The 16,992-nt window shown below is 44.9% G+C and overlaps 1 protein-coding gene across 11 annotated transcripts in view; it reads right to left on the bottom strand.

Annotated features, from left to right (window-relative positions):
• Nucleotides 1–16,992, bottom strand: part of LOC140731963 (transcriptional enhancer factor TEF-5-like) — a 295,063-nt gene that overhangs the window by 101,355 nt on the left and 176,716 nt on the right. For all 11 annotated transcript variants that reach the window (XM_073053977.1, XM_073053985.1, XM_073053984.1 and 8 more), the window contains one exon: nucleotides 5,951–6,015. In XM_073053977.1, the coding sequence (XP_072910078.1) occupies nucleotides 5,951–6,015 (65 nt within the window). The remainder of the gene's footprint in view (nucleotides 1–5,950; nucleotides 6,016–16,992) is intronic.

Genomic DNA, 16,992 nt, shown 5'->3' with positions numbered 1-16,992 from the left:
TGGTCAGACCACTGTGTTAACTCTCAACTTGTCAAAGTGACTAGTAACGATATCTAATATCCAACCCTTCTTTCCTCTGTGAAATTATTCTCAGCTAGAGCAAAGAGATTTTAAAAATAATAAAAAATAATTAAGTAAATATTTTTACACATCAGGTAGAATTTCTTTGGAAAACACATTGGGTAGTGGGGATGGTCTGTTTGTTTTCCAAAGTGGGAGATGAATGTGGGTGACTAATGACCTGCAGGAATACCTTCAAACACCTGTGCTGGTGGCCCTGGGGTTTATGGAGCAAGGGAACATTGTTGTTTTTGTCACACTAAGTAAGCAGTGAGATGTCCTGCCGACAGATCCCAGAAGCAATGATTCCTCTTCCTCCCACTCTCAGAAGCGGATGGAATACTCAGAAGACAAACTCCTTTAACTCCAGGAATCTGCACAATCTGATCTAATTTGGAATCTCTAACCAAGACTAGATAATTCAGTGAGATCTACATGCTGGATCAGCACAGTTGACAGCAAGCAAAACATCTTAAGTGACTCCAAAACATGCCAAATTAATGCATGTACCATCATGTACATTTATTGCATGAAATGAGACAGGCTATATGGCCCCTCAAGCCTGTTCTGCTGTTCAGTGAGATCACAGTTACTCTGACTGTTGGCCTCAATTCAATAACCTTCAGTTCCCCTCTGGCCCAGAAATCTATCATAGCCTTGTATATAATTAATGACTCAGTCCCAAGCTGTCTGAAGCTGAGCAATCTTTAGAATCACAGTCGTATGGAAACCCCACCATCCTCAGGCTACAATCCCTAGCTTACGGTTTCCCACCTGAGAAATACCCTCATGCGATCTGCTTTGAAGAGGCTGCTCAGAGTCTTATCATTATTTCATAAATGAGAATACAGGCACAAATTTCTCAGTTTTACCTCAACTGTAGTTCGATCCACCACAGCAAACAATCTTCTCTACACTTCCTTACAGCAAAAGGGACGAAAACAATCTACAACTTGGTCAAGTTGTAGCAAGACTTCCTTACTTTTGCATTCCACCTCTCTGTTACGATAAAGGCTAACCCTCTGAACCAGGGATTCCCAACCCTTTTTATGCCACAGACCCCTACCATTAACCGAGGGGTCTGGTGGACCCCAGCTCTAAAGACTAATAGCAGCTGTTTGCCATTTCTGTGACTCTTGCCCAACTCCCAGGTCTCACCGAAAGCTATTGATTACAGATGTCATCTCATTAAGTAATTCTTGGAAATGCAATATCCTTCATCCACTGATTGCTCATTGTCCACTCTTGCTTATTTTATTCTTAAAGAATGGGAGTAAACTTGCCCACGATCATCCGTATTATAAAAACATGCCAATTCTGCCTAATTACATTGTGAAATTCCAAGTATTCTGCTACAACTTCTGTGTAATGAAATGCCTTTGCCAAATGACAGATTTTATACCAACTGATTATAGCTCGTTTCAAAGCTTCCTCTATTCCTGACTAATACAGTTACTTTTCCAGAAAGCTGGAAACTCCATGCTTTCTAGAATCTGGGAAACTTTGAAAGATCACAAGGAATGCATCTATCATCTCTGCAGCACTTTCTTTTAAAACCCTTTCTTCTGGAATCTGTCATTTTTTAGTCATATTCATTTAGTTAACGTTGTTTCTCTGTAGTAGTAGTGACTGAGTAAATTTCCTCTCTCCCATTCTACCACTAACAGCATATCTTAGCCAAAGAACATAAACAATTAGACTCACGATAATTCTTTAATTGTTTGTTATTTTCTACTCACTATTCAGCATATACTTATGTTATTCTATTCCTTTTTGTGAACTTGTAGATAATAGAACATAGAGTACAGCACAGTACAGGCCATTCAGCCCATGATCTTGTGCTAACTTTTTAACTTATTCTAAGATCAATCTAACCATTCCTTCCCACAAAACTCTCCATTTTTCTTTGATCCATGTAAGTTTTTTAAATGGCCTAATGTCTTACAATCTGTCTTCATATTCTTTCATAATTCACTCCCAGGTACTATGTCTCCCCTTCTTCCCCAATATCTTCCACAGTTACTGATATCTTCTCCAATCTTCAGGCCAACCTGTACTTTTATTAAGCACTTACTTTCAATCTCAAACTATTCTTCATTTTCGTGGACACACATGGGTTTCCTTTCACATCTTTCATTGCTCAATGATATGTATCCTTGTCGAGATAATCAAATATTTCTGTAAATAGCTCCAAGTACTTATCTCCTTACTTTTCAATCCATTTTCCCCAGCCACTGTGGCTGAAACATCCATCATAACTCAATAATTGCCATATTTAAGTTTAAGGCCCTAGTTCCAAAATGAATCTGAAACTTTAAGAGTTTGTGACACTCCTTTGAATTTTGACAATCCAATTATTGATTAATCTCAGCTGATAACACAATGAGCCAATATAAAATAAGCTACTCACTGATTGGTCCCACAAGCTACTTTCATAGGGAACTGGCTTGAATGTGTCCTCCAAACTATCTTTGTTGATTTATTCAGCCCAATCCATATGGAGATTAAAGCTGTCCATGACTATTGTATTATCTTTCTGAAAAGTCCCTAATTTCTTATTTGATGCTCTGTCCAATGATATTTCACTGCTGAGGAACCTGAAGACTAAACCCACCAATTACTTCTTTCCTTTTATCTCCGTACTCATATTGCTTCTTACTCCTGATTTAAGAGCCAAGGTCTTTTCCCATTTCTTTCCTGGTTACCTTTTATCTAGAGAACAGTTCCTGAATCCTGGAATACTCCTTTTTTGAACTCAAATTATTCAAATTGCTTTGGTAGTTTTCCAAGCAGGTCTCTGCAATGCTGTTAGATCACTGCATTTGTAACTTTGCTTCCAACTTCCACCCTGCACTTAAGTTCATTTGGTCCATTTCTGATACCTCTCTCCCCTGTCTCGATCTCTGGAGACAAACTCTCTACTGACACCTTTTATAAACCTATTGACTCCCACAGCTAAGTTGACTCTACCTCATTCCACCCTGTCTCCTGTAAAAATGCCCTTTTCTCTGTTCCTTTGTCTCTGCCACATCTGTTTCCAGGATGAGGCTTTCCTCTCCAGGACATGAGAGAGGTCCTCTTTCTTCAAAGGAGAGGCTTCCCATTCTCCGCCTGCATTTGCTCCATTTCCTAGACATCTGTGCTCACCCCATTCTCCCGCTGTCTTAACAGGGATAGAGCTCCTCGTCTTCACCTGCCACTTCCATGAGCCACCACATCCAACGTATCATTCTGCACCACTTCTGCCATCTTCAATGGGATTCTATCATCGAACAACTTCACCTCCCCACCCACTCTCCGCTTCCCACAGGGATGGCTCCACTGAGATTCCCTTGTCCACTCATCTCTCCCCAGTAATCTCCCTCCTGGCACATCTCCATGCAAGTGACAGAAATGCTACACGTGCCCATTCACCTCCTCCCTCACCTCCACTCAAGTCCCCAGTCCTTCCAAGTGAGGGAGGAGGTGTATGGGCAGGTACAGCATTTCACATGCGATTCTGTTGGGAGTCATCTACTGTATCACGTGCTCCCAATCCAGCCCCTTCTACATTGGTGAGACCTGATGTAAATTGGTGGACCTCCGCTCCATTCACAAAGAAAATCAGAATTTGCCAGTGGCCAGCCACTTTAATTCTTATTCCCATTCCTGTTCCAACATGGCTTCCTCTTCTGCCATGACGAGGCCACTCTCAGGTTGAGGAGCATCACCTCACTCCACCTAGGGAGCCTCCAACCTGATGGCATGGGCACTGATTTATCCTTCTGTTTTTTTGCTCCCTCCTCCTTTCCTCTTTATATTTCCCACTCTGGTCTCTTAGCTCTTCTCCTCACTTGCCTATCACCACCCCTGGTGCCCCTCCTCCTGGTTCTCCTATGGTCTACCCTCCTCTCCTTATCAGATTGATTTTTCTCTAGCCCTATAACTTTTCCACCTATCATCTCACAGCTTCTTACTTCATCAACCCCTTCCCCACCCATCAGGCTTGACCTATCACCTTCTAGCCTGTCCTCCTTCACCTTCCCCCCACCAATCTTTTTTTTAATTCTGGCACCTTTCCCCCTTCCTTTCCAGTCCTGAAGAAGAGTCTCGGCCTGAAGCGTCGACTGTTTACTCTTTTCCATTGACCTACTGAGTTCCTCCGGCATTTTGTGTGCGTTGCTCTGGATTTCCAGCATCTGCAGAATCTCTTGTACTTATGATTGGTCACTATTTGTGCCTGCAGTTCATGCCATATGTTTTATTCAGTTGGAGCCTTTAACTTTGTCTTTATAAAATTTACCAGGTTGGTTGTGGGTGCTTTTTAAAGAGTCATAAGGCAGGGGGAAAAGTTCCTTCAGCCCATGTAAGCTCATCCTATCTGCGTGTGCCTCATCCACATTCCTTGTACATGTTTCCCGTCACGCTTAGCATGACCTGTTTCACTACACTGTTGCCTCTCTAATGTTCACCCTGAGCCCCATCTCTTCTCTGGAATGGGCGATGAGCTGCGGGAATATCTTTGGGATAACATCAGAATAAAAGCAGCTTTTTCAAATGGTAGCTTCCAGTACTGAAGCATTATCCACCATTTGTAAGAGCAAGAGTACACCATTTAACCCCTGAATGCCTTTCCACTCTTAGATTAGATGGCACCCATGTGCTTTGGCTCCTTCTATTTCCCTCGGTATAAAAACCTTCAACTAGAAAAGTCTTCCTCACCTATTGCATCGGGCTGTGGTGATGAACAAGTTCATCCTGATGTCAGCCCTCAGGAGCCCAGTTCCAACTTTATGCTCCTTGTTCTGAACTCTCTTCACTAAAATAATAACTTTCTTCCATAGCAAATCCTCAAACCAACACATTGCTGCGAGGTTTCGAACATGGTGCTCAAATGGGGTCCTTGAAGAGACTCGTTCCCTAGCCAACAATTTGCCTTCTTGTCCATTGTTTTAACTTTCGGTCAGTCTGAGATTTAGCTCTGCGTGTTGTTTGCGTTGGCCATCCTTGTGTGTTGGCAGTACACCACAAACAAGCATTCCTAAACATTCAGGCTGCTGACCTGACCGTCGGCCCTGTCTGATAGCTACAATGATCCTATCTTGACTATCAGGACCCGCACTGTTTGGCACCGGGAGCAACATCACACGGACTTCTGATTTTAAAAGGTGGACAATTTTCTAACTTTAGGGTTACAGTCTGACAGATGTTGCTTTGCACTCTCGGGCTCGATCTGGGGTTAAAAATGGAGAGCACTCCATCCCTCTGCCTGAAACTTTTATGCTTCTGGTAAGCAACTGCCCTGCTTGGGCTGTCTGCTCAATTAAATTTGTTTTGGGAGTGAGGGCAATAAAATTTGGACAAACCTTCCATCCCATCAGCTCAGCTTGGAATGACAGCTTGATCTATTATAAAAGATCTTTTCTTTCTTTAATAAAAAATATTTTAGGTGTCTGCTTTCAGCATCCTAACATAGTTTTGATCATCGAGAGGACAAGGCCATTGCTGAGAAGTCAGCATTACCCTCCATCTCTGATGCTAGCCCACACTAAGTGGCTGATCTTCAGTTACACGTCAGCCACACTGATGAGCCCAGTGCCTAACCTCGTCACAACCAAGATTGTGAAAGATGTTAGTGATTACTCTTCACCACTAGTTTTCCTTTGTAATTCCAGAATTATTTCACTACTGGAATTAATCTACTTTCTACCAGCTGCCATGTCAGTAGCCCAGGCCTCTGGGTACTAGCCCAGGACCGAAACCTGAATGGTTGCCATTCCTCTCCTATCGCATGCCCACCATGCTGCCCCGTCACCCGTTCACTGTGCCAGCCTTCACAAAGCAGCAGCCAGGTTCAGCTCAAGCCACCCGCTCTTGCCCCAAAAGCAAAGCTTCCCCTGATTGGCGTTACCTGCTTCCTTGTGCGTGTTTTGCCGGTCCGAAGCTTGATGTATCTTGCTATCAATTCATTGCGGCCTGTCAGAATTCAAAGGACATTAGAAGTCAAATCCTTCTGTTCGACTGAACACAAAGTGTAACAAAAAGCAGAAAAGCCCAGGTTCAATCTAAGTGGCTAGACTTACAGGAATATTTCTGTTGGCTTGAGTGAAAGTCAGCTGCCGCTGTTGACTATGCAGATGCTTACTTTGAACATTGTGTCTTTACTGCAAGGATAGGATTGGCGCGTGGCCAAATGGTTAAGGCGTTCGTCTAGTGATCGGAAGGTCATGGTTCGAGCCTTGGCTGAGGCTGTGTGTGTATCCTTGAGCAAGGCACTTAACCACACATTGCTCTGCGATGACACCGGTGCCAAGCTGTATGGGTCCCAATGCCCTTCCCTTGGACAACATCAGAGGCGTGGAGAGGGGAGACTTGCAGCTTGAGCTGCCGGTCTTCCATAAATAAAAAACCTTGCCCACGCTTGCACCCTGGAAACTTTCCAAGGCTCAAATCCATGGTCTATCGAGACTAATGGAGGCCTACAAAGGATTGAGATCAGCAAAAGATCAAGGCGGCATCCTTCGTTAAAGACCCCATCACCCAGGACATGCCCTCTTCTCATTGCTACCATCAGCGAGGAGGTACAGGAGCCCGAAGGCACACACTCAACGATTCAGGTACCGCTTCTTCCCCTCTGCCATCCGATTTCTGAATGAACATTGAACCCATGAACACTACCTATTTCTTACTGTAATTTACAGTTTTCATTATGTATTGCAATGTACAGGTGCTGCATAACAACTAATTTCATGACATGCCAGTGATACTGAGCCTGATTCTGAAAGATGATGTAGACCTTTGCTAAAAAGAAGTGTCTGCCTCTCTCTCTGACCTTCTGGACAGATCTATTTCATTCTGATGACTCTGGAGTACTGCAATTTGGCCTCTTTGTCTTGCCAGTCCGATCTGGGATTTAGATATCATGCAGTTGATATTACTACAAGTTTAAGTCAGGACTTCCAGCTAAGCCAAGTAGGTTGACTCCTATTGGTCTCCTCGAAGGTATTTTCTCTGAGAGATATCGCTGTGTAGAACAGGAAGCACAAGACAGTAACACTGGAGAGGTGCAAGGTTCTTGGATAAACTGCTGCTTCTAAAGCACAATAGGGACCAAAATTCCAACTACCCTGACCCTGCTGCAGAGGAAGATAAGACAAAATTAATTTGCCAGTGTGAAGTTTAGAAAGGGGCTAAAGGTATAACGGGAAAAAATAAAAAAAGGATTTTCGAATGCATGACACTTCTGCACCACAGCTTCAATGAATACAGATTTAGGATTCTTCTATGAGGAGCATCTTTCCTCTCTGATCGGCTCTGCTGTCAGCTTTCTTTGCTCAGTGGTTTTATTACTCTCTAGACTGTATCACGACTTCTGGTATAGAAGCTGCAGCAACTGCGCTAGGAGACACTGGAATCTCAGGCGGTCTGTACCGCACGCAGATGATTCAGAGTCAAGAGAACGGGTAACACACAGCCACCTCAGTGCTCACAAGATTAGGCCTCTCCAGCCCAATAATACCCACCGCCCGGCAATCCCCCGTTTAGCCCTCGCCTAACTGTGGGATAACTTGCAATATCCAATTAACCTGCCATCCGGTATGCCTGTGAACTTTGTGAGCGGTGGGAATTGAACCCAGGTCGCTGGTACTGTAAAGTGTTGTGCTAACCACAACGCTACTGTGCACCCTCAGGTACATGACCTGGAAGGGTAAAGCACATAAGGCACCTCACAGTAATGGAGCTGTGATCAGAGGGAACAACTTTTAAACTTGATGGTCTACCAGCACACGGAGATGTCCGTGGGGGAATGCTTTCAACTGGCACATTCTCAGCTGCAGGAGTACGTGCTGTGGGACGCACTCAAACTCGGTGCAGCCACCGCAAGGGCCCGGTGGGGAAGGACCACAGTCTAGGGTTCTTCTCCCGCGGGAGTTGAGGGGCAGGGGGGGATACCCCTAAACAAGGGTATGTAAATATGGAATAACAGAGTGCCACATGGGTGGCAAAATGTGTGAAAATGTAAAGACAGCAATGAAAACAGTTGTAAAGGATTGAATAAGTCATTGAATGGTTTATTGTATATAATTTTATTTTTGAATAAAGTATATTTTGTTTAATAATAAAAAAACTTTTATGACTCAGCTAGTTCTCCTGTCAGTTTAAATGCTTTGCACATTCAAGAAGGTAATTATCTGAGCTGTAGAAATGACACTTGTCAAATCCAAAGGCATCTTTGCGAACGTTATCACTTATACCTAGGTCAGAACATTTAAACCCAATTCTATCAGCAATTGCAGGTGCTTCTCCCAGTGCAGTACTACTTTAATCACCTGGACATGCATCACTCTTTCATATCCCATGTTATTTTTTCAGGAGAGAACAGGAATGTTCTGGGAATTCTGATGCTTATCACATATATGGTAACATCTGTTTACCTTACTACACAGTACAATAAAAACATTTTAAATTGCTTCAGGAAGTCTCCTGGCTGTGAAAAGCTTTAACAACTGCACTGTTCTGCCATAGAAGCTGGAAAATGCAAAATTGCTAAGTTTTGGGAGTGCCCCTCACTTCACTGCATTCCTGAAATTCCTCCAAATTTAGCCAAATGCAGACTCCCAATAAATCTGCTTAAAAGTAAACTCTAGGAGAATCTTTTACTGCCTCCAATGAGAGCAGTGGGTCGTTTGAAGCTTTCTCTCGTGGGTTGTTGGGTTAGACTTCTCAATGGTAGGAGCAAATGCCTCTGCCTTCCTGGGCTAGACTTACGTAAAATAAGTAGATGCACAAATCACAAATGTCTGATGCAGAATTATTTCTGAATGTTTCTCATATATATACACACGCGCGCGCACACACACACACACACACACACACACACACACACACACACACACACACACACACACACACACACACACACACACACACACACACACACACACACACACACACACACACACACACACATATATATATATACATTTTGGAAACTGGACATCACTGGCAAGGATGGCATTTATTGCCCTTCCCTAGCTCCTCTTGAGAAGTTGGGCCCTTTATCCACTGTGGCCCTTCTGGTGAAGGGATTCCCAACAGTGCTGTAGGTCCTGGGAGTTCCTCAGTTTAGATCGGAAGTGCATCATTTCCACAATGATACACTTCCAAGGTTGGACAATGTGTAATTTGGAGGGAAACCCACCTGCTGCGGTGACCCCATAAACCTTGTCCACCCTGAGATCCTGGGCTTGACTGGTGCTGGTCAAGAGGCGTAGGTGTTAAACTGTGGTGCAGTTAGTCGGTGGCACGTCTTGTATCTACTGGGCACCGCCAGTACACTGATATTGACTTGGTCTAACATTTCTCCCCATGAAACACCATAGTCCGAGTTCAACCACAGAACAACGTCCCTATCTGCAAGATCGCTTGGCTTGCCGAATCACCACCCCACGGACCAGCACAGTGGCGCACCTCGCAAGGAAGCTGATTCACAGCACTGACAACCCAGGCTCGACACCAACCCCGGTCGCTGTCGGAATCAAGGTTAATATCACTGGCACAGGTCGTGAAATGTGTGATCTTTGCTGCAGCAATACATTGCAATACATTATAATAAAAACTGAATTAGTCAGTATAAATGTATTACATATGTTAAATTAAATATATAGTACATAATGAGATAAAAAGTAGTGAGGCAGTGTTCATGGATTCAGTGTGCATTCAGAAATAAAATGGCAGAGGGGAAGAAGCTGTTCCTGAATCAATGAGGGCGTGTCTTCAGGCTTCTGTACCCCCTTCCTGATGGTAGCAATGAGAAGAGGGCATGTCCTGGGTGATGGGGGCCCTTAATGATGGATGCCGCCTTTTCGAGGCACGGCTCCTTGATGATGTCCCAGTGCCCGTGATGGAGATAACTGAGTTCACAACTCTGCAGTCTGTGAGGGAACTGCACACTCCTCCTGTGACCACGTGGGCTTCCTCCACCTTCCACAACGTGCCAGTTGGTAAGTTAACTGTCCACTAACTGGGGCTCCACAGGGGATTGTCCTGTCTCCCTTTCTCTTCACCATCTACACCTCGGACTTCAACTACAGCACAGAGTCTTGCCATCTTCAGAAGTTTTCTGATGACTCTGCCATAGTTGGATGCATCAGCAAGGGAGATGAGGCTGAGTACAGGGCTACGGTGGGAAACTTTGTCACATGGTGTGAGCAGAATCATCTGCAGCTTAATGTGAAAAAGACTAGGGAGCTGGTGGTGGATCTGAGGAGGGTTAAGGCACCGGTGACCCCTGTTTCCATCCAAGGGGTCAGTGTGGACATAGTGGAGGATTACAAATACCTGGGGATACGAATGGACAATAAACTGGACTGGTCAAAGAACACTGAGGCTGTCTACAAGAAGGGTCAGAGCAGTCTCTATTTCCTGAGGAGACTGAGGTCCTTTAACAACTGCCGGACGATGCTGAGGATATTCTACGAGGCTGTGGTGGCCAGTGCTATCATGTTTGCTGTTGTGTGCTGGGGCAGCAGACTGAGGGTAGCAGACACCAACAGAATCAACAAACTCATTCGTAAGGCCAGTGATGTTGTGGGGGTGGAACTGGACTCTCTGACGGTGGTGTCTGAAAAGAAGATGCTGTCCAAGTTGCATGCCATCTTGGACAATGACTCCCATCCACTCCATAATGTACTGGTTAGGCACAAGAGTACATTCAGCCAGAGACTCATTCCACCGAGATGTAACACTGAGCATCACAGGAAGTCATTCCTGCCTGTGGCCATCAAACTTTACAACTCCTCCCTCGGAGTGTCAGATACCCTGAGCCAATAGGCTGGTCCTGGACTTATTTCTACTTGGCATGATTAACTTATTATTATTTAATTATTTATGGTTTTATATTGCTATATTTCTACACTATTCTTGGTTGGTGTGACTGTAACGAAACCCAATTTCCCTCGGGATCAATAAAGTATGTCTGTCTGTCTGTCACTATAGTAAGCCCCAGTGTCAGTAGATGGTAGGAGGAATGGGGGAGGAATGATTGACACATGAGAAAGAATGGATTATAGGGAATTAAGTGGATAATGGGATTGGGGGGGGGGGGGAATATACTTAATGAACATAATGGTTTCTTCTGACTTTCTTAGAGAATTTGAGAACCTTCCCCAGCTGAAATACACAACTCATTTAATTCTCACAGTCTCATTCCATATATTCTTTGTAACCACCAGTCTCAGGGTTTAATAAGATGGGGGGCATGAATGGGCTTTTCCCCAGGGTTGGAAAGTCTCACAGGGTTGGGGTGAGGGGTAAGAATTAACAGAGGCTCTGAGGTTGGGGTCTACAAGGAACGAGCTGCCATGGGAAGCCATTGAGAAAGGTAAGTGTATGAAACACTTGGATCGGTACATGGAGGGGCAGAGCTTGGACAGATATGGGCCAGATGCAGGTAATGTGGGCATGGACTAGTGGGCCAAGTGGTCTGTATCTATGCCCTGTGACTCCTGTACCTCAGTACCTTCCTGTACACTCCTTTTGATAGGCGTCCCCTCCACAGGTTCTATTTCTTACTGACTCAGTAAAACAACCAGCATAATCAAAGACCCCAGACATTCTCTCTTCTCTCCCCTCCCAGAAGATACAAAAGCCTGAAAGCACGTACCAGCAGGCTCAGGAGCCACCTCTACCCCACTGTTAGAAGACTATTGGATTGCTCCCTGGTACGGTAAGCTGGGCTCCTGGCCTCACAGTCTACCTCGTTAAGACTGTGCACCTTACTGTCCACCTGCACTGCACGTTCGCCATAGCTGTTACACATTATTCTGCATTTCTGCTGTGGCCTTACCTTGTACCATCTCAATGTGCTGTGTAATGATTTGACCTGTGTGGACAGTGTGCAAGTCAAAGTTTTCACTGTACCTTGGTACATGTGACAATAATACTAATTCCAGCTCCTACGACCAATTCCCTCAAGCACCTCTGACTTTTTTTCCTCCAAGACTATTCTTAATATCCACTACTTGGAACAAACTTTGAACCACCTCTTCACCAACTTCTTTACGAAACTTCCTTTCTTTAGCTTGGTTATCATTTTTCTTTCATTTGGACTTTGTATTGTTGCTTGGAATTGATTTTCCCTTCTCCCAAGTTAAGATGTGTCCCGCAGGCCATCTGGCCCATCGAGTCTGCTCCGCCATTCAATCATGGCTGATCTGTTTTTAATATCTCCTCCTCAACACCAGTTCCTGGCCTTCTCCCCGTAACCTTTGATGCTGTGTCCAATCAGGAACCTATCAATCTCAGCCTTAAATACACCCAACAACCTGGCCTGCATGGGGCAACAAATTTCACAAATTCACCACCCTTTGGCTGAAGAAATTTCTTTGCACTTCTGTTTTGAAAGGGTGCCCCTCTATCCTGAGGCTGTGTCCTCTTGTCCTAGACTCTCCCATCATGGGAAACATCCTTTCCACATCTACTCTGTCTAGGCCATTCAACAATCAAAAGGTTTCAATGAGATCACCCTCATCTTTCTGAATTCTAGCGAGCACAAACCCAGGGCCATCAAATGTTCCTCACATGATAACCCTTTCATTCCTGGAATCATCTTTGTGAACCTCCTCTGAACCCTCTCCAATGCCAGCACATCTTTTCTAAGATGAGGAGCTCAAGACTGTTCACAACATTTAAGGAGAGGCCTCACCAAAACCTCAGCATCACACCCCCTGCTCTTGTATTCTAGACCTCTTAAAATGAATGCTAACATCGCATTCGCCTTCCTCACCACCAACTCAACCTGCAAGTTGACCTTGAGGGTGTTCTGCACAAGAACTCCCAAGTCCCTTTGTATCTCAGATTTTTGGATTTTCACCCCATTTAGAAAATAATCTGCACATTTATTTCTACTACCAAAGTGCACGACCGTGCATCTTCCAAAATAGATCCATCAGGTCAATAGACAGAGCAGTTGTATAAGACGTTCCACCACATTCACAATACTGTGCTCAGTTTCAGTCACCCTGCTTTTGGAAAGGTGTCATTGAGATAGGAGAAGTGCAGAGGAGATTTGAGAGGATGTTGCCAGGACTCAAGGGACCAGATAAGTTGCAAACAAGAGAAAACCTGCAGATGCTGGAAATCCAAGCAACACACACAAAATGCTGGAGGAACTCAGCACCAATCAACTTCCCAGCTCTTTACTTCATCTGTCCCCCTCACTGTTTCACCCATCACCTTTCTCTCTCCCTTCCTCCCACCTTTTAAATCTACTCCTCATCTTTTTTTCTCCAGTCCTGATGAAGGGTCTGGGCCCGAAATGTGGACTGTACTCTTTCCTCATAGATGCTGCCTGGTCTGTTGAGTTTCTCCAACATCTTGTGTGTGGTGACTGGTTAAGGAGAACAAGCTGTGACTTTTCTCATTGGAGCAGAGGAGAATGAGGTTTGATGTTACAGAGCTGCATTAAATCATGAGAGGCATAAACAGCCTTTTCGCCAAGGTTGGGGGAGATCACGCTGACTTCGGTTCTTTGCGGAAATGGGACTTACGACCGGCCGCTTTTCGATTTGTCACGGACGTGGCCTGGGTGTCGAGCGCACCTTCAGGGTGCCAGATTTTCATGGCTCTGGAGGCGGGCGGATTCAAGGTCGGTGCTACTGCCCGACGTGTCATGGGAGTACACAGAAGATCAAAAGCAGCGAGCTGGCTGCTGGCTGTGTGTCCGGAGACCCGAGTGCTTTGGGCACAGAGCTCAGAAAAAGCGGCGCAACAGACTTTTAACACCATAAATCGGCGAGCTGTTTTGTTGTAACTATAGAGGAAGTGGTTGAGGCAGGTACATTAACAACTTTTCAAAGTTACTTATACAGGTACGTGGACAGGAAAGTTTTGAAAAGGTATGGGCAAATGGGACAGGCTTGGATGGGTACCTTGGTTAGCACGGACTAGTGGGCTGAAAAGCCCCCTTCACTGCTTTATAACTTCAAATCACTGGCTATACTTGTACAAGAATTGAACATGAATCAGATTTATGGCCAATGCAGTAAATTATCGTCACTTACCCCATCAGGTGAAAGTTGGAAAACATGACCTTTACAACTTGTGGCACTGAAAGTATTGATTGGCTGATTTTTAATGAGTGTTTACTTAAACACAATGTTTATCCCAATGGTACTGTGATGACTGAGTTTTATTTTACTGGGATACAGTGCAGAATAGGCCCGTCTGGACCCTCAATATACGCCCGCCCAGCAAACCCCCGATTTAATGCTAGCCTGTTTGTTGGTCTGTATTTGCACAATGACCTCACATCACCTGCTCATGAGCAAAAGGTAATATTCTTCACCTAGTCACAGGTAACCGGTTCTGGGCCTGAAAACCTGACTGCAACGTGATCGAAAACCTTTTGGGTCTTTGACTCACTTCCACTGAAAAAGTACACACCAGGACATCCCGAGTTTGTTGAAGACTACGTAGAAACACAAGTGTCTTCATCCTTTCGTGTGTTGACAAAACCCTACATTCACTTCATCACGCCAGAGCGGGCAAATTGAGCGAACACATCAATGCTGTGCCGAGAAGCTGCCATTTGGCCCACATGCCTGGCAACATACACAGAGGGAAGTGCCAGCTCAGGAAGGAACTTGAACCCACAGATTTCTGAAAATGAACCCGAATCAGTTTATTATCACCGCCTTACAGAACATGAATGCAACACCAGTCCAGGGCAAAGACGTAACATTACTGTGAATTACAAAAATAAATAAATCATTTGATAAAAGGGGTAAAGTTCATGAAGATCCGATGGCAGAGGGGAAGAACCTGTTCCTGTATTGCTGTGTGTGAATCTTCAGGCTCTTGGACCTCCTTCCCGATGGTAGTAATGAGCAGAGGGCACGTCCCAGGAGGCAGAGGCTCCTGAGCGAGCTCACTGCGTGCACCGGTCTCCAACGTGACACTGAGACTGAGGAGGATCTGTGTTTCCTGCCTCCAGTCCAATCTCGTACAGATCAGACAACTGCAATCGTCGGCTTAGTGCGGTGGTTTGCACACTGAAACACCACTCACCCGTTTATTAGCTTTAAATCTGGGCCATATTTGCCTTTAGGGTGGTCAGGCCACCCAGCGGGTACGACTTGAGCCACAAGCTGCTATCACCTGGGGACCCGAAGTGCCAGCCACACTGACTAACCACACGATAAAGGTAAACAGGTACGAGGGCAGACAGGAGCCTGAAGATCTGCACTCGATTCAGGAACAGCTTGCTTCCCTCCACCATCAGATTTCTGAACCGATGAACACTACCTCGTTATTCATCTTTCGCAATATTTATTTATATTTATAATTTATAGTCCTTTTATGTCTTTGCAATGTACTGTTGCCAAAAAAATCACACATTTCCCAAGTGGTAATCAACTGGATTTGGATTCAGAAATGTGAGCACTTCATGCCGAAATCCTGTACATTCTTCTCAAAACCAAGGTGCAATCTGGAGAAAATGCCAAACCAAGGGAATCTGTGTCACTGTGTCAAGGTGATAACCAAAATGCCATCTATAAAGTTGCCGATGGCAACACTGTTGTCAGAATCTCAGATGATAACAAGGAGGCGTACAGGAGTGAGTGAGATAGGTTGGCTGGTTGAGGGCATGCCATTAGGAGTGAGGAGGTTTAGTATGTATGTTGCTAAAGCCTGGCATATTTCTACAACAGCATTATGATTATTTGCATCACTGCCTGGTAAGGACGTTCCCATGCACAGGATTGAATGAGGCTGCAGAGGTTGTAGACTCAGCCTCCCCACCATCGAGGATACCTTCAAAATGTGACGCCTCAAGCTGGCATTGATCATTAAGGACCCTCACCATTCCTGTTAGGAACAGCCTCTTGCCCTCTGCCATTAGATTTCTGAACATGAAAAATAGCCCGATCTAATACAGAGCAAGACACCAGTGACGACAGTAAATCAGAACTACTGACACATTAGAGGCCATTCAGCCCACTGGTGTTGAGAGGATCTAGCACTGAGTGCTAGCCAATCACATCCTCCACTTAAAGTCTTGCTATCCAGTCAGTTGGAAGACATTGATGGAATCTATCTTCAGTTAATTCCACATCATGACTACCCCTTCTCCACGCACCTCAGCGTCATTGGTTTAAATTTTAAAACTCTGTCCCCTGAGCCCAGCCATCCCTGTTTCTCGAGCCATGAGAGCAGCCTCCCTTTAGGTCAACCACTCATAATCTGGTACAGCCCCATCAAACATCTTCACACTCTTCTCTGCTCCGGTTCTAGTGTCTTCAAAATAACCATACAACAAGACCTCTTACCCCTGGAACTACTCCAGGTGAGTGTTGCAGGCCTCCCTCCAGCATTCTCACTCCCTGCTGAAAATGTGACCACCAGAATCTGGTTGTAGTTCTGCAGCCGTGGACTAACCAATGCTTTGCACAAGTTCAATGTAACTGGCCTGCTTTTGCACATTCTGCCTTCCCTGACAAAGCCTGGAATCCACCGTACACTCTTCCTCCCTTCCATGTTCAAGGATTTCTACGCAGGTCTGCCCGTGCCCCTCTGTTCCCGCTCACCGTTTCCAACTTCACTGTCTGTTCAGATTCACACTGCAAGCTGTAATGCTTTACACTCCCCTGTTAAATTTCGTCCAGCCTCGCAGCAGTTTACGTCCTCTGGCTGTCCGTTCTTATTCCTTTCCATGTTCAACCACACTTCCAAACTCTGACTAATTCACAAATTTGGCCATTTTTACCCTGTGCAAGCAAGTCTAACTTAATAATAAGTCAAAAATAGAAGTGACCCCAGCACTGACCATCAGGGAAAAGCAGAGTCAACTATTCTGCAATCTGGAAAAACAGCCTTTTACTTTTTACCTATTGTCCTTAAAATCCACACCAACAGACCTGCTTTCAAACCCATGGGACTCAATCTCACTAC

Source organism: Hemitrygon akajei, chromosome 8, assembly GCF_048418815.1.
Source record: "Hemitrygon akajei chromosome 8, sHemAka1.3, whole genome shotgun sequence".
In the NCBI taxonomy this organism is placed as follows: Eukaryota; Metazoa; Chordata; class Chondrichthyes; order Myliobatiformes; family Dasyatidae; genus Hemitrygon; species Hemitrygon akajei.
Note: the sequence above shows the minus strand (reverse complement) of the source record. Positions and strands in the feature narration are given on the sequence as shown.